Source organism: Gekko japonicus, unplaced genomic scaffold (genome assembly GCF_001447785.1).
Source record: "Gekko japonicus isolate JY-2015 unplaced genomic scaffold, Gekko_japonicus_V1.1 scaffold237, whole genome shotgun sequence".
Taxonomy (NCBI): Eukaryota; Metazoa; Chordata; class Lepidosauria; order Squamata; family Gekkonidae; genus Gekko; species Gekko japonicus.
The window spans coordinates 800,794-823,931 of record NW_015161955.1 but is presented as its reverse complement, the minus strand read 5'-3'; the positions used below and the strand labels follow the sequence as shown (position 1 = coordinate 823,931).

Sequence of the window (23,138 nt, the reverse complement as noted above, 5' to 3'; positions counted from 1 at the left end):
AAAAGTTATGGCCGCAGCTGCTGTGTGTGGGGAGAGGTCGTTATGGCCGCTGCTGTTGGCGGCAGCTGCAACGGCCGTGCCCCCCCCCCCAAAGTTATGGCTGCCGCTGCGGCAACAGCTGCAAGGGGGGGAAACGTTCCCTGCGGTGGAATTTGCCCCTAGGAGTCCAAGGCCACCACCCCGCAGCTCAGGGAGGCGGGGAACGTTAGGTCCCCTCCCCCGTTGCATCTGCCTCCGACATCAGCTGCCATAACTTTTTAAAGAGCCCCTAACGAGAGCTGGGGGAGCCGGAATGACCTCTGGGCAATATTGCCTTTGGGCAATCATGGATTCTCTATTGACAATTAAGTAATCCATTATCCTCTATGGGCAAGCGTCCTCTCCATTATTCCTTATGGGCAGGCATGGATTCTTTATTGGCATTGACTAGACAACAGCTTGTAAAGATGTTTAATACTATTGAACGTTGTGTTGCATACTTTTGCTATTGTAAAAGAGAAAAAAAAAGATCTCGGTAAACAATCTCACAACAACCCCTCCCCCTTTTCACAATACCCACGAGGCAAAAAACCGTCTCCACCCCAGAAACAACGGGAAGCCCTTAGCCACGCCCTTCAACTGCCACCGCTTTGGGGCGACCAGCGCCGTATTTACCAACCCAACCTATATAACGTCCTTTCTTTCCCTTGCCATTTCTGGGAACTGTAGTTCTCACTGGGGCAGTAATTTCCCTTCTTAGGTCGAAGGCCGCGGTCGACAGTGAACTACAACTCCCACGGTGCCTTGCGGCCGGTATTGTTCAGCCTGTGGCGCTGGGAGCTCAGAGGATGGCGGTAGGTTTGTAAAGGGTCTCTAGCGGGTGTCGCCGAGCAGTGAGGTAGCTAGTCAGTAGGTGAGTGAAGGGGCCGGGAGCGATGCTTGGGGCGGGCAGGAATGATGCTTCGCGCTTCCTTTCATGCAATTGTAAGAAAATCTTTAGTTTCCATTGGCTGCGTGTAAAAACCGTACTTGTAATATATTTCTATAAAATGCGGATTCTGGTGCGTATGAGAGGCACGCGGTTTTTCTTTCTCCCCCCTTTGCAGGTACTAAAAGCCGGACAGCAAATTGTTGGGGTTTGCTAGCAGTTACAGTTAGGATTGGAATTGGTTTTCCAGATGGCCACCTCCGCCGATATCAGTTGGGAAGAAAACTTAACAGCTCATTGGATGTCCAGTGCCTCCCGGGCTGGAGTCATATTAAACCCATGTCTCCCTAGTTTGAGAACCTCTCGAGCAGTCAATATTGAAAATGCCTCCTTGAGTTTTGCCGTGAACTCGCTATGCAGTTCAAGCTGCGCTTCTCTGAGCGAAGACTCTCTGCACGGGGAAGACGCCTCGGAGTCTTGCAGTCCTTGTGAAGAACAGCTGGATGCGGCTAAAACGCCTTTTCCATTTACGTTGGCGAAGAAGCAGCCAGTGCTAATGGTTAAAGAAGGTCCAGCCCCGTGCAAAGCCCTGCAAAATGATTCTGAATGTAGTCAACAGGATGATATGCATGAAAGATGTTGCAAGGAGCCACTAACACAGAAGCTTGAGCAGGTAAAAACTTGCCTACGTTGGGCAGCGTTAGTATTGTTTCTGTCAAGGAAGAAAATATGGGCGAATTCACAGGATGGCCTGGTGTAACTTGTACACCACTAAGCTGAATGCAGCCCATAAGAGGTCTGATACAAATACTTAAATTGTTTTTGATGCCTTTCTGGGCCGTAAATACTGGGATGTTTTGAGTATCTGAGAGGATGCCAGTATGTGTTTGGGGAAATGCATTTATGTGGTGTGCAACTGGTAAAGTGCATTTATGGGGTGGATTGCAACTTGTATAGACCTGCCAAGGAGTCTGGCCTGTTTTTGATTAGGAAAATGTCTTGCTTAATAGCCTGTATCCTTTCCCATCCCTCTGCTATGATCAAAGGGAATTTTGCCCATGTCAGCTCAAGGAGTTAGATCTAACAGTGTGTAAGCAGAAAGGAGAATGTCTGTGGCACAATTCTGCATCTTAAGCAGTTAGATTCAAGTTCATTGGCACCTTAGAGACCAACAAGATTTCCAGGGGATGAGCATTTGAGTCAAAGCTCCCCTCATCAGATACAGATGCTTGAATACAATTTATAATGAATTGACAGTCTGTGTATAGGCCAATGGAATGTACAACAATGGGGTTCACATGACTTCATTTTATTTGGTTTGGAAAATTATATCAGAAAAAATACTTTGTCTTGCACGAGCAGCAAAAAATAATGGGGATACAATTGTTTCACTTAGTGAAAGCAGGCAGTGAGGATTAATTTTTGCACTTCCCCTTGTTGTGCATGCAGACATCCTTCATGGGACCCAGCCCAAGGGCTTGGAACACTGCAAGCAAGTATTGTTACTCTTGAAATGCCTGTACCTCAGATGCACTTTATTGTACTAATACTGGGTTTGTTCAAATAAAATTTCCCCATGGGGTAGAAGTGCTAGGAAGCAACTTCTAGAGGTCATTGAATTGGGAGTTGCCTGTTCAAACTGCAGTTGGATGTCCATCTATGTGGAAATGCTTGTGGGGGAGTTGTGGGGTATTTGGGGCAGATCCAGTTTGTATTGCACTATGTTTGTGGGTTCTTATTGCCCATCCCCATTGCAAGGCAGTCTCAAAGATGCATCGTCACCAATGTCTTGGGCTGTATCGCTGCTTCTGGTTTGATACCAGTGGTGGTAGGCTCACTTTTTGTTTGGATAATATTTTGAGAGCATGTCCAAAGGAAAGGGCTACTAAGCACGACTTGTTCTTTTTGACTTTGCCTTCTCTAAAAGTTTCTTGCAGACCATCCCTATGGAAGTGGTATCTGCAACTGTGATACTGATATTCTTGTGCTCCTTTAACATGGTGTCAGGGACCCAGTGAACAGAAATTGTTGGATCTACTCCTGGTCATGAAAACCTTCATGCAACAACTTAGTCTCACCTGGGGGGCTGGCAGGAAGTAGAAGCTTTGATGCTAGAGGTGGGCTTGTTTTTCGGAGTGGAGGTGACAGAAATCCTCTAAAGACACAGTCCGACTGGACCAGGATCTCACACTGTGCCTGCAGTCACACACACTAAATAATCCACTCTCAGTGCACTTTCAATGTGCTTTCCAACTGGATTTTACTGTGTGGTCACTTCTGCACTGTCATTTTTGTCACTCATTTGTCCCTATTGCTCTCTCCCCCCCCCCTTTCCACATGTGTTTTGCTCCTTCTGGGACTACTAGAGAGAGCAAAACACATTTTGGGGGAAAAACATTTTGGGAAATCCAGCTGGAAAGTGCATTGAAAGTGGATTATTTAGTGTATGTGATTGCAGCCGATGTCTTGCTTTGATTCTGATGGCATATTTATCTTCCCATATAGCTCAAATGGCACACAGAAGACCTGGGATCTATTGAAATATCAGTGTTTTTACATGTACTCAGATTTTCTGGAAACCGTTTCTTACAAGTCTTGCATTATGCCGGCTATACTGATGTTTTCAAAACTGTACCTCCCTTTTTTGGTGCTCAAAAAGCTGAAAGGACTGCAGCAGCTCAAGCAAGAAGAGCTGAAAAGGCAGCAAATGGAGCAAATTCAAAGGCTAAGGGAAGAGCAACAGAAACTACTTTCCCTGGTTTCTGAGCAGCAAGCACACACCGGTGAGTGGAAATGGTGGACCAGAAGCCTTAAATAGGGCATTATAGTTTCAGTAGTCAGAGAATACTTTTTTGTGTATTCATTGCTTTTCGGCATCCAAGGATACTTTGCTAGGTAATTATGCAATCGGGAACCTTCTCACCAAAGCCAGAAATCACGGCCAAGGGCTGCTTTCTGAACTGCTGCTTCCATCTACTCTTATGCTTCTCAGTTAGAACTTACTGAGATTCGAGGTGCTGATGTTTATACCTAAACACTTCTAGATAACATGAGTCCAGTAACTCAGGGCTGCATATGTGGTCACCCTTTTATTTTATGGCACAAGGCTAAGACAAATTAGCCTGAGAGAGGGAGTGACTGGCCCAAGGTCGCCTATAATTATGGTTGCCAACAGGCCTGGGAAAACCTACTGTGTCTGATTAGCAGAGGCTGAATGGGATGGTTTTACCAGGTGGTGTTAGATATTTTAGGGACATTAAACCTGCCCCCTTCCACACATCACACCTCTAATTAAGAGACAGGACATCTTTCTCCAGACCAGCTGGCAACGCTGCCATCTGTTATTGCTCTCAAGTTACACACTAGACATGCAATAAATGTCGTGGAGCACTCTGCTATTGGGGGAGTCATATAATTTCATTGTGCAATTGAGATGCATTTTTATTTTAAAAACCCATATCTTTACAGATAAGATAATACTTATGCATTCTTTATCTGTTGTGTATCATTTGTTTTGTAACATTGGTACAAGCCTTGAAAATGCTTTATGGAAAGGTGGGATAGCATTTTGTAACATAAAGAGCTACTCTGAGATGCGTTATCTTTGTGGAGCACACTTGTGCAACCAGTGACCCACCAAACTGTAGGCAGCTCTCTATCCATGAACTGTGGCCTGCCTTGTGGCTCTCTTAGTGGGCTGCTTATATGTGCAGTAGCCTGTATGTGGGTCAGTTACCAGCTTTGCATGCTTGTTCCAACAAGAGATGCGGTGCTTATGATTAGAAACCTGATGAATAGGAGGTAACATGACAGATATTCAAAACAGAGTGTGTACTGTACAAGCATGATCTAAATAAAATCACCATTAGGTATACAGTAAAATGCACGCCATTAAAATGCTAAAATCCTCTACCACAAGCACCAGCTATGCTCTGATCATCTCGGTTTATGTCTACAGTGTTATGAGGTTAAGGTTTTCCTTGATTATAGTTTTTAAACTCCTGTAATTAGCTGAATACACAGAGGTGGTGTGCACAAGTATCACAGACATTAATTATTTTGTATTTAAGGTGTTGCTGTAACAGAAGATGACTCAGGCCGACAATATAGTCAGTCAGCTCGCTTGTCCCCTGCACCTTATTTCCTGCCCTGTCGTGGTGGAAACAGTGTTTCCTGGGACAGCACGTCTTGTGTTTCTCCTGCTGGACAAAAGGATCCTCTGCAAATATTAAGCGATGATCAAATATCAAAAGGAATTTCCTCTGGAGATCCTTCCTATGAGAATCAGTTATTTGAAATGCAGAACAAATTGGAGGCTGCAGACAAAACTTCCATTTCAGGTAAACCAGTTTCTATCTCTTTAATTTTTAAAAATCGTTTGTGGCTTTCCTTTGGCCTTTCCTTGCGGCTCAAGGCATCTTACAAGTCACAGTTAAAACATTTAGATTTACAACCAGTGGATTAAAATCCCAGATTTACCCCTCCCCCAAGAAATGGAGGATATCCCAATTACTGAACTACTTTACAGGATTGTTATGAAGATTATTGAGAACAGACACAAAGTGCTTTGTACACTGGGGAAAAGGTACAGATTATTATCTCTGAGTATGTTGAGCAGAATGTTGAGTTTGTGTTTTCTTAGATTTCTGCCATCCATTCAGGGGTAGGACTTGCCGAAGGCCAGCTGGTGAGGTTATTATATTTGAGATGAGACAGAGAGAGGAGATTCTTTGCCTTGTATTTCACAATAAACTACACTAGTAGCTATTAAGTTACACTAAAACTGTCTTGGATTAGTTTCAGAAAAATTCAGTGTATTGCCCTTTATCTACAGTTGCCCAGGAGCAACTGAAGCTTAGGAGCCAATGTGGTAGATTTGTGGTTTCCACTGAATGAATATTTCTGTAAGAGAATGACGGACTTGAAAGGAAAACCAGAATTCTCTTTCTGGACACATGATGTGTGTTGTGGGGGAGAGACACACAATTACAGCACAGATTTAAAAGTACAGATAAAATTGGAATTTGCAGATGCTGTTCAAGCTGCACTGAGATGCACAAGTATATGGAGGCTGGTGAAGTCATTTGTGAACCTTTAAATTGTAGTACTATGTCTGCACAGCTAAAACGCAGGGAAACTTGTTAGAACTTGTCTAGGCAGCTGCATGTCTTTATTGTTAGGGGTAGCTCAAAAGGGATGTCTGCATATATTTCTCTCCCCGCCCTCAACCCAATTCCTGCATCCTCTTCATTCACTTGCCTTTTTTCCTCTTGGTGTTCACGGCGTCCAGACCACCTGTAAAATGTCAGGGTTCTTTATTTCACAGGAAGCAGCGGTAGGTCTCCAGAACCAAATCTTGGAGGAAGTGTGGATGGTAGCAATAACAGTGAAAGCCCAAGAAACGTAGAGACTGGACAGAGGTGCTTGGAAATTCCCCGTGCAGAGGAAAGGTGAGTGAGGTTTTGCGTGCAGAAAGGTGTCTTTACATTATGTCTGTGCAGTAGGCTCAAATGAAGTAAATCTGTATTGGAAGATAACGTGCTTCTAGGAACTGCAAAACTGAGCTCGTGCCTAAATGAAATAAACAGGGAAGTCCTAAGGAAATGAAGGCCTTTGTTTTATTTCGGTGTATTTCATGACGAGATTTGACAATGAAATTTTTGATCTCTTGAAACAGGCCCATTCCTACTAGTATTCAAGAGAGAAAATTGACATTTCAAGAATTGCTAGAAGAACAGATACGATTGGAAGAACAGCGGCTTATCCAAAAGGGAAATAGAAAGGTTAAAGATACTACTGTTTTTTTCCCCCTTACAGCATATCAAATTCTCTGCTTTCACAATTGCGAAGTGGAGTTTGTGCTTTAATCATGGCATTCTCGCTTTGGTAGATGCAATATGTAAAACGTATCTAGATTTCCTCAAAAGTCCTTGGCTGGTACATCATTGTCTTCATACTGATCCAGCAGTCCATTAGTGGATGGTGCTGGCAGTTGTGGAAGTTTCCCATATTCCCCTTCCTTCGGCAGTCCTTTCTGACCCTGGGGGGGGGTTATGGGACGTGTAATCACGAGTCAAGAGGCGGCAGTGGGGAGAGGAAAGGACGCAAAACCATCCTTTCTCCAGTTTCCCTTTCCCCCACTGCAGCCTCCCAACCTACATGGCCATGTGGGTCCCACCCCCCCAGGAATAACTCTTTCCAAGGCCAGAAAGGATGGCTGGAGGGTAGGGAACATAGGAGAGGTCCACCGTCTTTCCATCTGCAGACTGGTAAATACATTTTCTTTGAAAAAGTGTGAAAGCAGTGTTTTTTAACTTTATTTTAGGATGTTGGAAGATCAACTTTTCAGCGAGCAGTTCCCAAGCAGCCCTTTCTGAAACGAGGCGAAGGCTTAACCAGATTTGCTGGTGCCAAATCTAAAGCCGCTAAGCAAAAAGAGAGCAAAATAACTGTTCATCCAAATCCTTCAGAAGCCAGCAACACAGTTAAAGCAGACAAGCCGCAGCTTCATAGGAAAATCGCTCCTTTAAATAAGGAGCACATTTCTGATAATTCTGTGCCTAAAAAGGGTAACCAGTTTGCTAAGTCAAAGAAGGGTTCTGCTCTTCCTGCTCAGAAAACAGCAACACAGAGGAATAGCACTGGGAAAGGTACTCCTCTGTCTACAAGACAAAACTCCAGTGAAAAGAAAGTTGGACCACTGAGGGATTCTGTTGGGGCAGAGAAAAACAAAGAAAACTTAATAGAACTTGCAAAACTGAACGAAGCAGGCAGCAAGTCATTTGGGGAAACGCAGCGGTCGCCAGCAGAGTCGACCCAAGCGCTCTGTCATCCCAGAGGCCTTTCCGATTGTTCTGAAAAAGACTCAGAGCTCTCGTTTGAACTGTCTTTCCAGAAGAAGTTAAAGAACTGGGATGCTGATAAGGAAAAAGAAAAAATCGAACTGGATGAATTTTTGTTTCTAGAGCAAGCTGCGGATGAAATATCTTTTGCTAGCAATTCCTCACTTATCCTAAAGATCTTGGATCAAGGGCAGCAGATTTCCACAGGACACAGAATGTCTTCTACTCCCATCAAGTCGAAGCAGCCACAGCAGAGGTTGGAAGCACTGGATGTTACAGATGTGCACAAGAGAGAAGACCTTCCTTCCCAACAGGCTAGCAAGGAGAGGGATAGAGGCCCAGCTGCTGAATCACAGGCACCCGTCATACTGAAGGATCATCTAAATAAAGCTGATACTGAAATGCTTTGGGCCTTCCCCACTGCTCATTTTCAAGATTTTAGAAATACAGGGTGGGACGAGGACAACTCCGATGGGAACAGCGAGACGACTTCTGACTCGGAGGAAGAATTCGAAACTACTATTAAACTCGCAAGAGAGGAACCCAAAGGGCTTGCCTTGAATAACCGAGGCGGTAGTCCAGCATACTCTGAGTGCAGAGGACAAGATAAAGGCGCAAGCAGGGGTGCCAATCTCAATTTGCTGGAAAAAGATCTTACTAGCAGCCAATCTAGTGAGATAATTGCCGACAGTGCCCCTGAATCTCAAAGCGTATGCAGTGCGAATAGGAATAAGGTTGAATTTGATGACGAAAGATCATGGTCTGACTTTGAAGAGCATGGGAGACTGCACGCCCAAGTACCAAGCATTGATGTGGCTGTTAAAGCACCTCCACCCACTGACCATTCTGCTTGGACTGAGGCATTCTTCCCAGATAAAGTGACAAAGAGGAAGATCGCGACAATGAAGAAGGGGGATGCTCTGGCCAAGCCAAGTGTAGCAGATAGTGAGGTCACTGCACCTCCCACAACAGACCTGATGTTGAAGCTCTTTCCTTCTCTGAGGCTCAAACCAAAGGGAGATGTGCAACAAAGGCCCGAGATCAAGCCCAACATGGGTCAGGGAGAACCAGCAGGTAAGCAAGCATAAGAAATTGAACATTGTGCATATGCTCCCCCCTCCCTAGACTTTATGAACGATATGTACTCGAAAAGGTCTTCTCTAAAAATGAGAGAAGAATGAAAGTAGGATCTTTGATGATGGCTTGCTGTTTCTTATGCTAAATGGCCAGCTGCGGGAGCCCGTATTTGGTTGGAGATTTTAGATGTTAAAACTGACACTTTACTGCCCATCAGCAGTTGTGCATATGCTTTTAAATACATAAAATGATGTAATGGTTTGAAATTAAGACATTTGTATGTAGAGGTGGTAAAAAGTAACACATGTAAACAAAATAGTTTTATCTTCTCACCCTCAGTTTCCTGGCTTTATTTTTTTGCAGGGTAATCCATGCTCCAAGTAGCTGATAGACTGGCGGGAGGGGAACAGCTGAGGGTAATTGAAGCAATATATGCAGTTGCAGTAGTTCATTAGAGGATTTTTTAAATAGTGATCTTTGTCAAAATAATGTATGGATTTGAGAATGATTGAGCATGCCCAGTGCAGGAGGGGATACCCTCTGAAATGTCTGTGTCTGGTCTGCCTTTCTTTAGTGGAAACTGTCTGTTGCTAATTACCTTGTGCGTCAGAGATTCTTGTGGCTACTCTGCTGCTCTCCAGGTGCTCAAGTTAGTGTGTGTGTGTGTTAAGAACTGTCAAGTCACCTCTGACTCATGGCGATCTTATGAATTAATGTCCTCCAAAACATCATCAACAGCCTTGCTCTGGTCTCGCAAACAAAGGGCTGTGGCTTCCTTGATTGAGTTAATCCATCTCATGTTGGGAAGGGGATTGTGAGCTGCTCTGAGACTCCTTCGGGTAATGAAGGGCGGGGTATAAATCCAATCTCTTCTTCAACTTTTCCTAGCATTATTGTCTTCTCCAAACTTGTCTTCTCATAACTTAATGAGTTAATGTAACCTATTATTATCATCTGCATCTCCTGATGCTACAGTATCTTCTGAATGCTTTAATTACACCCCCCCCCCAATATCTCATCCCCAGAACTCCATAAAGGTCACACTTTAACATATGGTGCATATATCTCTCTGCCTGATGTGTATCAAATATGGTGAATCTGTCCCCTGCTAGACACTGCTCGATCCCAGCTTCTGAGAGAGAAGCTTGTTGAATTGGAGACAGAAATTGAGAGGTTCAGGGTGGAAAATGCATCTCTAGCAAAACTTCGAGAAGAGCATGAGAGTTCTTTGGAAAATCTCAGGTAATTTCTTCATAATCTGTGTTCTTGGTCCAAAATTCATTAGCCTACAGTAGCCCTGGACCACTTAGAACTCACCAAGCAAAACATAGCTGGGCATTATCATAAAGAATTTAATTGATGGTTTCCAATGTAGGTCAATAAAACTTTCTGGAGAAACAAGTACATAAGTGGACCATATCCTTCTTTAGGCTGCAGAATGTTCCTCCAGCCTAAGGTTCCTTCCTTTGACTTAATTCAGTGGAAGAGCCACTTAACCTTTACTTAGTGGAATGGTAGAATACAGGACAGTATCAGGACCATTCTGGGACTGTAGACAGTCCTATCCAAATCTGGTGTGAGTATGTTCTCCAACCCTGAGGTGAGTTGCCATGGAATTAGTCTGTGATTTTTGCATAGATGGGACAGTTATCCACAACGATGACACTCTTAGCCAAAAATATCTATCTAAATTTTATTTACACTATACAGATGTAGTCAAACAGCATCTTCTGAGGACAGTTTTTCTATTTCTAATAGGTGGAATTGTCTTTCAACAACTGATTTATTTTCATATTATAAAAACTGAGGACAGAGAGGCAAGAAACAGTCTGAGGAGTTTTACTGTCAAAAAAATATCCTGTCATGCTGCTATGTATTTGGAGGTTAAAATGGAATTGTAATAAGCAATATTTTAATTTATGATGAGTGGTCAGTAATTATCCCCTTCTGGTAACTAAGATGTACTGTGGATAATTTCTGAAGATATTTGTGGCCTATTCTCAATTAACTAATTCATGTATTGAGATTAAAAGGATTTTTTGCACCCCAAGAGGAGTTGTAGAAACAGGGGCCTGGTAGGTTACCCCCTAGGAAGGCTTTCTGTTTGAAAATATTGGGTTGGTGAAATTGTCACATATGTTTTGAAAGAGGAATGCTTTAAACTTGGAAGATGCGTAAGAGGATAATGTGCAGTTAAATTTCAGGAAAGAAACTGTCAACTTTGAACAACAGAAAGCAAAAGAATTGGCTCAAATAGAAGAAATGAAGAAAGAGGAAATGAGAAAACTGCAGAAAGAACGTAAAGTTTTTGAGAAGTATTCCCTGGCAGCCAGAGCCATACCAGATAAAAAAGAGCGTGATGAAATTCAGGTAAACACAGGGGGAAAGCCTATACCTGATTGAGAGAACTCTACAAGATGTTAAATCCATGTTCTGAAGGTGGTACTTCCATAGCCACAAAATGGTAAATATCCCTATTGATAACATGGATAAAGTATGTCTTGAACATCCTTTTTTGCTGCTTTTAATTTAAAAATTTGTTGGCTGCTATTGTACAGAACTACTGTCCAACCTGCCTCGCCACCAATTCAGAAGGTTAACTTGCTGGAGATTTGGGTGTTCACTCCAGCTGCATTCAGACATCACAGATCATAGCTTAAATCCTGGTTTACAGAACCAGCTCCAGTTAACCTACTAGATGCAGAAAACAAATCCTGGTTTGTGCATAAACCCTGGTTTGTTCTCTGCTTGCTTCCCCCCAATGGAGAGCATTCCCTCCCTACAGTGCTGTCCCCATGGCCAGGCACCTGCAAAGGGCAGAGTTGCTCAACAAAGTCTAGTCTCTGAACTCGGGACATCACAACTGATACAAACCATGGTTAGTAAACCAACTACAGCCCCTAGTCTGCAACCCTGGTTTGACATTGACTGAACAACTCTGATTTGTTGGATTGTCTTGCATTTAGACATTGCGACAGACCGTGATTTAGTCAGACCACAGTTGATTGCAATGTCTGATTGTATTTTGTTGTGCTGGCCAGGCTGCCTCAATCACACAAGGGAGAAAGGCAAGCCGTTCTTCCCTTCCATTGGCTGAGGCTCCTCCCCGAAGGGAGGGAGAGTTTGCTTTGTTTGACCTCAATCACATGGGAGAAATACAAAGTATCTTTAAGACCAACAAAGTTTTATCCAAGATATGAGCTTTTGTGTGCCTTGCTACAGTGTGTGTGTTTTGTTGGGCTTGTTATACTCTCCTCGGTGCAACTGGGTTCTGTCCCCCTTTTCACTGTATTCATGCCCTCATGATCCATGCTTGCTCAGGAGGAAAGCAATGTGAATTATTTAGATGAGAAATAACAACAAGCCAGTGAGGTGGCTTAGGCTGAGAGTGTGTGTCCAGACCAAGTTCATTTAGCACATTTCCTTTGGGGATTTTGAACTTAGACTTCCCACATAGTAGGCTTATACTGACTACTGAGGAAGTCTATAGTTTTGTAGCCAAACACATATCTCTCAGTCTGTGTCATGGTGTCTTCTCATGTTCTGACCAGCACACGAAGCATTTTATGTACAAAAGCTCACAATGCCCAGCCATTTCATGTTTTCTCCTGGGCCCTAGGCTCAGAACTCTGAGCATGAGATTTCTGTAGTGAATGTCAATAAATCAAAAGTAGGGTTGCAGCTTACAGATACACACTTGAACAGCATACTCAAGATTGCAACAACACTGGCATTTTGATGCAATAATTCAGAGCAAGAGGGTGTCAGTTATCAGACATGGTTAAATAAACAAAATACTGCAAGAGTGCTAATGTTTTTAAGCATGTTTTTATTTTAAGTAAAAAAAAAATCTTTGTGTCCTTTATAAAGTTTATATCTCCACTACTTGGCATTACATTTTATGACTCACATGGCCTGGCCCATTTATGTCAGATCCGGCCCTCATAACAAATGAGTTCAACACCCCTCATATAGAGGGATCCCTTCACTCTACTGAAGATGACAAAGAGGAGCACAGTGAATGAATTTCTCTGGAGTTTTGTTTACTGCCCTGTCCCTTTTCCTGAGAAACCTCTGGCTTAAGAAGGGGTAGGGGGGATTGACAGATCTGAACTAAGTACAGCCCTGGTCCCCTCTTGTCTTCCGACCCTTGACTTTTCCAAAAGGGCAAAAACGACGTGCCTTTCGAAGTCTCAAAGCATTACTTTTTCTGACCTTGCTAGATGTGACCCTAAGCAATCCATTCATTTTTTTTAAGGCTAAAAGGAGCTGGGTGTAGAGATTTGGATCAAGCTCAAAGCACTTGAGAAGGAGGCGGTTCTTCCACTACCATATTGTTTTCAGATTAAAAAATCCCCTCCGACTATTGTTTGGCCCATAGGCAGAGAACATACAAGGACTGATAATGTTTCCTCTGCAAAGAGCAGCTGTATGATTCTTGCAATGGAGAAAACATTGGGAACTCCCTCTACAGTGCCATGGCCGAAGTCTGCATCATGTACTCCCCCCCCCCAAGTTTTTTAAGTCTTAAAAACCCCCAAACAATCCAAATGGGAGTTCGTAATGGCCCTAGTTTAGCCCGCTGTTATTCAGGAATCTTGGGGGATATTGCTATGGAATTGTACTTGGGATAGTAATGGGATATTTTTTTCTCTGCCCCTCAGTCCCTTCTTGAGGTCTGGGAATTCTCCTGCTTATATTTATTACTGTCTGGTAGTCCCCCCACCCTGTCCCACCTGCATCATACCACCTTGTATCGCCATGAGGGAAATCACACACACACACACACACACACCCCTTCTATACAGATCATGCCTGCCTTCACTGTTCCTCTGTTCCTCCCTTACCTATCATTCTCCTGGCCAGTGGCAGGCCATCTCCTGTCAAGTGTGGTTCTGCCAGGAATCCTTCCTGATGATGTTTGCCTGCTTCCTCTCCGGCTGCAGTGCAGTCTAGCTGTGCTTCTGAGAGTCCTCCTCCTAAACAAAGCGGGCATTCCCATCACAGTTGCCTTGAAAGAACTTTGTCCTTTTTTGTTTCTGCTTTTCTGTGGTCTCCTTCCACACTTCCCAATGCTTTATTAAAACTGGAGATTACAAGTCAATGTTAAACGAGTGTGTTGCTGACTCTCTGTGGGAAGAAGCACGAAATAAGCAGAGACCACACTGATTCGGATATTTTGTATGCTGCTGCCGTAGGGGGTTCCTCCCCGGCAGCTTGTATATTTTAATGTAACAGAAGACTAATTAGCTTGTATACTAACTTTTTAAAATTAAGGCTCTGAAACAGCAGGTGGCAACCTTGCAGGAAGATTTAAAACGGAGAGAAGCAAAATGGTCAACCACCCACATGCGTCTTAGAGACCAGATAGAAGCTTTAACCAGAGAGAACACAGAACTACGGGAAGAGATCAAAGTTATGGAAAGATTTCGTTTGGAAGCCTGGAAAAGACAGAGAGAAGCTGCAAACAATAGGAAAGTTGACAGCTGTGGTGTCTATTCCAAGACAGCAGCAGAGATTGAGGTAAGTTCTCTTTTGATGTCCTTTCCAGTTGACTGGGGAATAAATACACCGCAATTCACTTTTTTGAAATGCAGCAGGACCCTGAAACCTGCCTCAGAGGAATGATTTAATGAAAACTGAACTGCCCAGTCAAGTGCATGCCTTAGTCCTGCTGCGATCGAAGCTGGCATAACTTTAAAATACTCTTGGCTCTTTTAAGACCATGCCTTTGCCAGAGTGCGTGTGGCTGAAGTACCAGTCTGCTCTTTGGGGAGATAGGGTGTGTGAGGGCCAATAAATGAATGAGGGGATAAGTGAAGAGAAAGTGAACTTGGAAGGAAAGGGCTTTACTACTTCAGTGTCTTGATTATCAAGTTCTCACATTTCCTGTGACTTTTATATTACTCTGTAATTATCGTTTCAGTGGCATACTTGCAGTTGCATTCTAAGGTTACCTGCCAATCTGTTCATGTATGTCCTGCTGTTCTCTAGATGGGCAGGGTGGGAGGAGTCGCACTACTTCAAACCACTTTGGCTTTCCAAGAACTTGATTATAGGTTATTATGAGACAATTGAGAGTTCATGAACTCATTCTCTTTAATGTGATTATACTCCCCCAACTCATTTGTGTTTTCCTTGCTCAGCAGTGCAGTGCTGCTTGTGGCTTCTATTTCTGTGGTCTTTTTTGTGTGTGTGTGTGGCCTGATATTCACCTGCCTATAAAGGTTTCCTGATGGAGCAATTGTTCAGTAGTATGTGAATGCAACTGGGGAAACAAGGAAGATCGTCTCATTCCTTTCATTGCTGGTAACTTCCTCCTTGGCAGTCTACTGCACATTCTTGTGGCTTCTATTTCTGTGGTCTTTTTTTGTGTGTGTTGCCTGATATTCACCTGCCTGTAAAGGTTTCCTGAAGGAGCAATTGTTCAGTAGTATGTGAATGCGACTGGGGAAACAAGGAAGATTGTCTCATTCCTTTCATTGCTGGTAGCTTCCTCCTTGGCAGTCTACTGCACATTACACGATGGGGGAGACTGGTCTTGTCAGTAGTATGTGTGAAAAGGATCTAGGGCTCTTAGTAGACCATACACTGAACATGAGTCAGCAGTGTGAGGCAAGTGCAATTTTGGGCTCTATCAACGGAAGTATAGTGTCCAGATCATGCAAAGTGATTGTATTGCTTTACTCGGCTCTGGTTAGACCTAGAGTATTGTGTTCAGTTTTGGGTACCACAGTTTAAGAAGGCCCCTGACCATAAAGAGCTTTAAAAGTAAGAACCAGCACCTTGAATCAAATTTGGTATGCTATAGGCAGCCAGTGCAGTGCTTTTCCGGCAGGGTGGATGTGCTCCCATAAAGGAAAACCCAACAGCAGCCTGGCTGCCACATTCTGCACCAGCTGCAGCTTCCGAATTTGGGACAAGGGCAGCCCCATGTAAGTTAGAGTGGTTCCTCAGTAGAACAAGCTTCCTCAGGAGGCGGTGAGCTTTCCTTCTTAGATTTTCAAACAGAGGCTGCCAGCAATGCCGATGCTGTGAACTTATGCAGATCATGAGAGGGAGGGCAGGAAGAGTTCTATCAGTGCTTAGTTCTTGTGGCCCTTTCTTACGTGCCCAGGGAAATGCTGATTGCCACTTTGGGATCAGGAAGTAATTTTTCTCCAGGCCAGTTTGGCTGGGAAGCCTGGAGGCTTTTTGTCATATTTTGGGCATGGAACTGGGGTCACTGGGTGTGTGTGTGTGTGGGGGAAGTATTTGTGAGTTTCCTGCATTGTGCAGGGGGTTGGACTAGTAGATACACACAAGAAGCTGCCTTATAACTGAATCAGACCAATGGTCATCAAATCACTATTGTCTACCTGGACTGGCAGCAGCTCTCCAGGGTCTCAGGTACGGGTGTTTCACATCATCTCCTACCTAATCCTTTTAAATGGAGGTGGCAGGGATTGAGCCTAGGGACTTCTGCGTGCCAACCAGATGCTCTGTCACTGAGCCCCTCCCCTAAGTATACAGCACTGTTTCTCTACAACTCCTTGCCTGAGAAAACTCACATGCCCAGTCCTGCCTTCCAAGAAACTGATCAAGATCGAGCTGCTTAGAAGGGATAATGTAATATTTTAAAGAAGTTCTGAAAACACTTTTTTCTTCCAGCATGCACCAGCTGTATTGCAGAAGAGTCAGAATGTGTCTTTGGTACCTCAAGCAGAGAAGAGCAACAAAACAAACGGGAAAGGCGATTTGCCCCCAGAAGGTACAAAGTCTTGTTTATGGGATGTGGTACCATTTCTAGATGGCTCTTTCCAGCTGCAAGTCTTGACTTGTAATTCTTTCACAGGGGCTGCTTCAGAATCATGGTTTTTCAGTACTATTCACTCCATAGAGGCTTCCTTTAAAAGTTCCTCATTACTCAGGTTACAAGAGCAGGCCCACAGACAACATAGCTGAAGACATATCCTTCTTTCTTACGTGTTTCATCCCTCTGTCTTCAAGCCAGTATTTTAGAAGGAAGCAGACAGTCCTCTCTAAGTTTTGAGACTGCATCTTTGTAAACAAACAGTGATACAAACATTACAAGATCTAATTCTCAGATATGTTTACATGAAAAGGTATTGAAATGTTTCTGTCCGGCACTTCTTATTTTGGGTTTGTTGCCACCTCTCCTTACTGGATTTATATCTTGATGGTCTTGTGGTGCTAATTACAGACTGAAATGCTACAATTTTTTAAACATGGCAGCATTGAGAAATTCACTAGTTTGTAAGGCTACAGCAGGTCATTGGCCTATTTACTGTAACCGGGAGTGAGTGGCAATTATCTGGCAAATCCTTGGTCTGGAGTATTGAATATTATGTCCTTGAGTAAAGCTCCATATCAAAACTATCCTTAATAATGAAGCCTCCTTAAGAGCCAGGAATTCAACATGAATCTCTTTAAGTACTAATTAACATTTTCATTGTAAGACAATCACTACTTAGGAATTGTTACCTTTCCAGCCTACCTTCTTGCTCTTCTTTAGTGACTCAGAACTGGAAGATGCCACAGTTTTGAGATGGAGTTGTCATGGCAACCAATTAGTGAATTGATTTATATTTTCTTTTAAGGATGATGTTAAGGGCTTGTGTGCATGATAACAGCTGTAAAACCAGTAGCTTTTTTCACTAGCTTTCCTAATTGTGGGAAATAATAGATTGCCCATCTATGACATCAGTGGCTTTCCAGAGTTTCAGGCTGAGGTCTTTCCTTCTGTTGCATCTTTTACAAGTGTACACATGAATCTGCTTTGTCCTGAGTCAGCCATTGGGCAGTCAAGGTTATGACTGTCTACTCTGACCAGCCGCAGCTCTGCAGTAGAGGTCTTTCACACCACCTACTACATTCTCCTTCTAGCTGAAGATGCTGGGAGCTAAAATTGGGACCTTCTCCATACAAAGCAGATGGTCAACCCACTGATCCATGGCCCCATCCCTAATTTGCAGTGCTAGGTGGTGGAACCTGAATTTGTAATACAACATATGTATTCTCTCCCATACAGTTACGGTGTACGAAACAAAGTTGGCTTATCCACATTACAAGGTTCTTAACTCTGTAAGTTTAAGAGCTTCCTGGCTGAATCCACAACCTAAAACAGAGTTACTTGTTTCAATGATTTTCCATGGGTTTTCCACTTAGACCCTTCACCGTTCTACTTGTGTGTTTACATAAATCAATAGTGCAAATGGCATTAACACCACAGATGCTGTTTGGTTATATTTGTAGGGCTCAAATTACTGAATGTATTTGAACTATGAATTTGCTTTTAAAAGAATGGAATTGGCATGGGAATCTTTAAATTTTTTAATCTTAAATAAATACCAAACTCGGTAACAACAATTAGTGAAAGCAATAAAAATCTTAAAGCAATAACTGATTAAAGACAACCAGAGCAGTCGATCCTTTAAGACTGCAGTAGGTAAAGCTAAATCAATCTAGCCACAGAGGCATTCATGGTTCAAAATCCTTCCTATGCAAGTAGTGCCACCACAGCCTGTTGCAGTTCATAAGAAAACAAAGCCCCAGGTGTCAAAGAGGTTGGGTAGACACATATGGCTGGGAAAGGTCCTTTGGATAATCTGTACACTTTGTATATACAGTAACCTATTTTGACTCAATAGCCTAAGAAATCCCCAGATCTTTTAATTTCCTTTTGAAACAGGAAGACATTCTTCAAGATCTACATTAGCGGTTGTACCTAAGGAGAGTTACTTGGACAACCCAGCAATGACCCATGAAGACTCTTCCAAGACTTTTATGGTCACAAGTAAGGCAAGTACCCTTTTTCCTGATTTGAGAGAGCACTGTGACAACTTTGAAGCCACCATCTATAATTAGTGTATTAAATAACCATGTTGCTACTGCGTTGAAGAAGTAGCTTAATGCTTTGTATTGCTACAAGACTTACTTTTATCCCTATACAGACCTTCTATCTGAGGTAGGAAAAAAATGTGTGGCAAAATAGCAGACTGATTATTTTTCAAACAATCAACAAGGTTCTAGGGGCTGAGTTTCTAGGTTGCTCTTTCCCAAAGAATTGGGTTTGGGTTTTTTTTGCCAGGGCTGTGTGATAGTTTAGCTCTGCTATGCTTCTGGATTATTTTATTCATCTGCAGAACATGGAGAAGTGATAGTTCGTTGTCAATTGGAGGAGAAACCGTTGATTTCCAGTTACTCTGTGCTGGTCTATTCCAAATAAAATGAGCTAAACTTATGGAATAAAAGACTTAAGAGATTTTACTACTCTTCCATACAATAGTTTGCATCGTATTTGTTGAGGCAAGAAGCACTAAGTAGATGCCAAGGAAATCAGTAATCCATCTGGCTATATAGTTGAGCTGTAGTTTTCGGACAGTGTTCTCAGAGGCACCCTGAAGCTTCTCGGAGGTTCCTGAGGGAGAAAGCTCACCAATAACACACTTTCTTACCACTGCCAAACTTGCCTTGCAGTGCACAACTACATGGGAGCATTCCTGAATGTATTCTTGGTTCACAGTAGACAAATGCTGTGTGTGAACTGGCTGTGAACCAGAAGATGTACAGGGCTTTGTGGTAGATGAGTTGATACAGAGAAAGATTGAAAACCATCACAGTAGAGCTCTTGTAACATGCCTGTCAAGCTGAATGGAGCTTCCATGGGAGACAGTACCCAAGTATATTGTGGTCACTTGGTGCTCCCACAGGAAGGTTGTTCTGCCTCTTATGGTATTCAATAGCAATGATTTTCCCGCTTCAGAGTTTTCCTGGTAATGTACCTGTTGAAACCTCAACACCAACAACTCCTGTCTACATAGATTCTGAAGAAGAAACACAAAATGAAGTCAGTCACCCTGATGGAAAGGTAAGAGACAGCAGCCCTTTCCATTAAAGTGGAGTAGGAATTGGTTTTGCAAAGAGTCAAACACACCTGTGTGACTGAACACCAACTTCACTACCCAGAGGAGTCTCAGAGTGGCTTACAATTGCCTTCCCTTCGTCTCCCTACAACAAATACCCTGTGAGGTAGGTGGGGCTGAGAGAGCTCTAAGAGAGCCATGACTGACCCAAGGTCACCCAGCTGGTTTCATGTGGAGGAGGGGGGAACCAAACCTGGTTCTCCAGATTACAGTCCACCGCTTTTAACCACACACCACCACACTGGCTCTCCAAGTGGTTCCAGAATACAATATTAGGTGGCGGTATTGAACAACAGAATTACTTGCCTTTCTATTTTTACAAAGAATGGATTCCTGAAAGGTGCTAATACCCACGCTTATTTCCACAGTGTGATACTATGCTTGTGCTTGGAGGGGTGTGTGTCCTTTTCTGAACCAGATCAGAGCCCTGTCTGATTATTCTTGTAGCTTGAGTGAGTCTTGGGCCTTTATACCCTCCCACATTTTGTTAAAACTTTCAGTGTGAACTGGGACTGACTATCAAGATGAATGGACCCCACATAATGGCTTTGTCCTCCTGTCCCACCAGAGAGTTATGGAACATCCACTCCAGGCAGGTTCATTTGGGCCCCTCACTGGTGGTGTTCAGGAGGCAGTTGGAGAGTTTTATTTAGGACGGCATTTGACCTAGCTTTTATTCGCAGTCCTAATTAGAGTTTTAAAACTGTTGACTTCTAATACATTTTTAGAATTTATGTTTTGGTTTTTGTAATGATTTATATGGTAGGCTGCCTTGAGTGCCACAAGGCAGAAAGGAGGGTGTTTTAAATAAATGAGCTACAAAAAGTATTTTTAGATAACTCTGATGAGTGTGGCCCACTTGCATAGGAGGTAAATACTATTTTAGGTTTTACAGGCATAAGTGGTGGAGGGGTGAGGATGCAAGCCCAAGGCTCATTACACCCTCCGTGTGTAAACCGGGCCTCAATGGATGTGAAGTTATGCCTCATACTCTTGGTCTCAAGGGTTGAATTTTCTCCCCCATGATGATCGGCTGGAGGTTCTAGAAATGGGTGTGCCTTTGGCTGCAGCCTTTAACTTATGCCAGGGGTCCCCAAAATGGTGCCTGTGGTAGCTTTCCTTAGGCTTGTCAAGAAAGTGGGTGGGGCTTCTGTCCAGTAAGGCTTCTGATTGGCCATACAGATTTTTAAAAAAACTATTGCTGTGGCAGCAGCTGCCAATCTGTGCCCATGCCCACCAAGTTGTGTCAAAATTCCACAGGCTCAAAAACACTGGGGACCTGTGATCAGCAATTCAAGCATGCAAGCTGTCTGTTCTGTGGAAGAACACCTTCAAACACTTCATCCTAACAGGCAGGAGTGGTTAAGAAATGTGCTTTTATTTTTTTTAAAAAATAGGTTGAAAAGATTTTAAAGGATGGTAGCCACCTTATTTTCTTCCCTAATGGCACACGGAAAGAAGTGAGCTGTGACGGAAAGACCACCACTGTAACCTTCTTCAATGGGGATATAAAGCAAGTTCTAGAAGACCAACGAGTGGTAGGTGTCCAGCACACTGTAACTTTGGTTTTATATATGGTAAGCTGCTTCTGTTAATGGCGGTCTTCTGGACTCTCTTCAGATATACTATTATGCAGATGCGAAGACTACCCACACCACCTACCCCACAGGTTTAGAGGTCCTACACTTCTCAAATGGACAAACAGGTAAACAGTATGACCTCTTCCTTATTTATTCACTTCATCTGTGCCACTTTCCCCCCAACCTAATGCCAACCCAAAGTGGTTTTATATTGTTAGCCTAACCTACCGCATGGTGCTGTTGTGAAGATAAAATGGAAGGGAGGAGGAATTTGCACAACTGGCCCAAGGACACAGGGCAAGCTTCCATGGCAGAGTAGGCTTTTGAACCCGGGTCTCCCAGATCCTAGTCTGGCACTCTAACCACTGTACCACAGTCTCTGTCTTGCTTCTAGTTAACTTTTAAAGTGTCCTTGGGCTTCATAAACTAAAACCACTGTATACATAGGTGTGTCTGAACACTGACATTCCATGTGATCATTATTGCAGAAAAGTACTTTCCAGATGGAAGGAAAGAGATTGTGTTCCCTGATCAAATTGTAAAAAACATATTTCCAGATGGGCAAGAAGAAAACATCTTCCCTGATGGCACCATTATCCGCATTCAGCAGTAAGGTTTTACTTTAAGAGACTTTTGTCAGCTTTAATTTATCCTGTGTCTAGTTGTATTCCAATATAAGACAACTCATTTACAGAATTATGCTGCCTTTCCATTTGTTCCTTGGCTAGCTGGAGGATTCAAATATTTAGGCGGCTTGAGCTGTTAATCGTAAGGGCTGGACTTAAAATCTTTTTACATATTCCTGTAACTCTAGGGAAACTCTCCTGTGCTCATCAGGATTACTGGCTCCAAGAACTGAAATCAGGAAGACCCCAATTTTAGAAGTCCCTGCATGTACCAGCCAAAATCTTTAATAATAAAAAAAAGGTTCTGTTATTCAGATGAATAGTCCTATGGTAGCTGCACTCTGCTCTTTTATTGTCAGGTCACCTGCCAACCTAGAAGTTCAAAAGCAAGAAATTGCAAGTAGATAAATAGGTACCGCTTCAGTGGGAAGGTAAGAGTGTTCTGTGTGCCTTGGCATTTAGTAATGCCAGCCACATGACCACTGAAACATCTTTGAACAGTACTGGCTCTTCGGCTTGGAAACGAGATGAGCACCACCCCCTAGAGTCTGATTCAACTAGTTTTCGAGCAAGGGAAACTTTTACCTTTACACCTGCTTTTAGTAGAATTTAGCAAGAAATTATGAGTTAAGACTGCTCATGTTATTTTCATTAAGGGATGGAAGCAAGACTATAGAATTCAACAATGGTCAAGAAGAATTACACACAGCACACTTCAAGAGGCGCAAGTATCCTGATGGCACCACCAAGACCATCTATGCTAACGGATGTCAAGAAACAAAATATGCCTCTGGTCGAGTAAGAGTTAAAGATAAGGATGGCAAAGTTATAATGGACACTTTCCCACAAATGACAGTTACATCCCATTGATCACAACCCATGTTTTCTTACTGGCACTCCAGAATCTATTTGCTAAAAAAATATGTAAAAATTCTGTTTTTGTACATAATTATAAAATAAATATTTTTCTCTTCATAACTGTGATTTTCTTTGAATGGACTGACATTAACCTATGTACAAGCTTACTAAACCATTAAAGAGTTCTTCAGTGATTCTATTTACATCCAAGTATGGAAGATTATCATCCCCTTCCTTGTCCGGCATTCAGCCCCGGGAACTTCCCTCCCAGCAGGATTCATTTTTCTCTTGCACACTGAGGCTGTGAACCAAACTGCATATTG

The 23,138-nt window shown here is 43.0% G+C and overlaps 1 protein-coding gene across 1 annotated transcript; it reads left to right on the top strand.

The window, feature by feature from the left end:
* The first annotated feature begins 1,157 nt into the window (after positions 1-1,157).
* CENPJ (centromere protein J) lies at positions 1,158-22,831 on the top strand. Its single transcript, XM_015429480.1, has 16 exons — positions 1,158-1,580; positions 3,567-3,690; positions 4,978-5,247; positions 6,234-6,357; positions 6,585-6,690; positions 7,233-8,823; positions 9,939-10,068; positions 11,031-11,196; positions 14,104-14,349; positions 16,477-16,576; positions 18,518-18,627; positions 19,592-19,696; positions 21,149-21,289; positions 21,372-21,456; positions 21,820-21,940; positions 22,614-22,831. The coding sequence occupies exons 1-16, from the start codon at positions 1,158-1,160 to the stop codon at positions 22,825-22,827; spliced, it is 4,056 nt and encodes a 1,351-aa protein (XP_015284966.1). The 3' UTR covers positions 22,828-22,831.
* Positions 22,832-23,138: the final 307 nt, after the last annotated feature.

Coding starts and splice junctions, on each gene's coding strand:
- CENPJ (XM_015429480.1), top strand. CDS start 1,158: ATGGCCACCTCCGCCGATATCAGTTGGGAAGAAAACTTAACAGCTCAT. Junction 14,350..16,476: donor AGACAGCAGCAGAGATTGAG/GTAAGTTCTCTT, acceptor TTTTTCTTCCAG/CATGCACCAGCTGTATTGCA. Junction 16,577..18,517: donor AGGCGATTTGCCCCCAGAAG/GTACAAAGTCTT, acceptor CTTTTGAAACAG/GAAGACATTCTTCAAGATCT.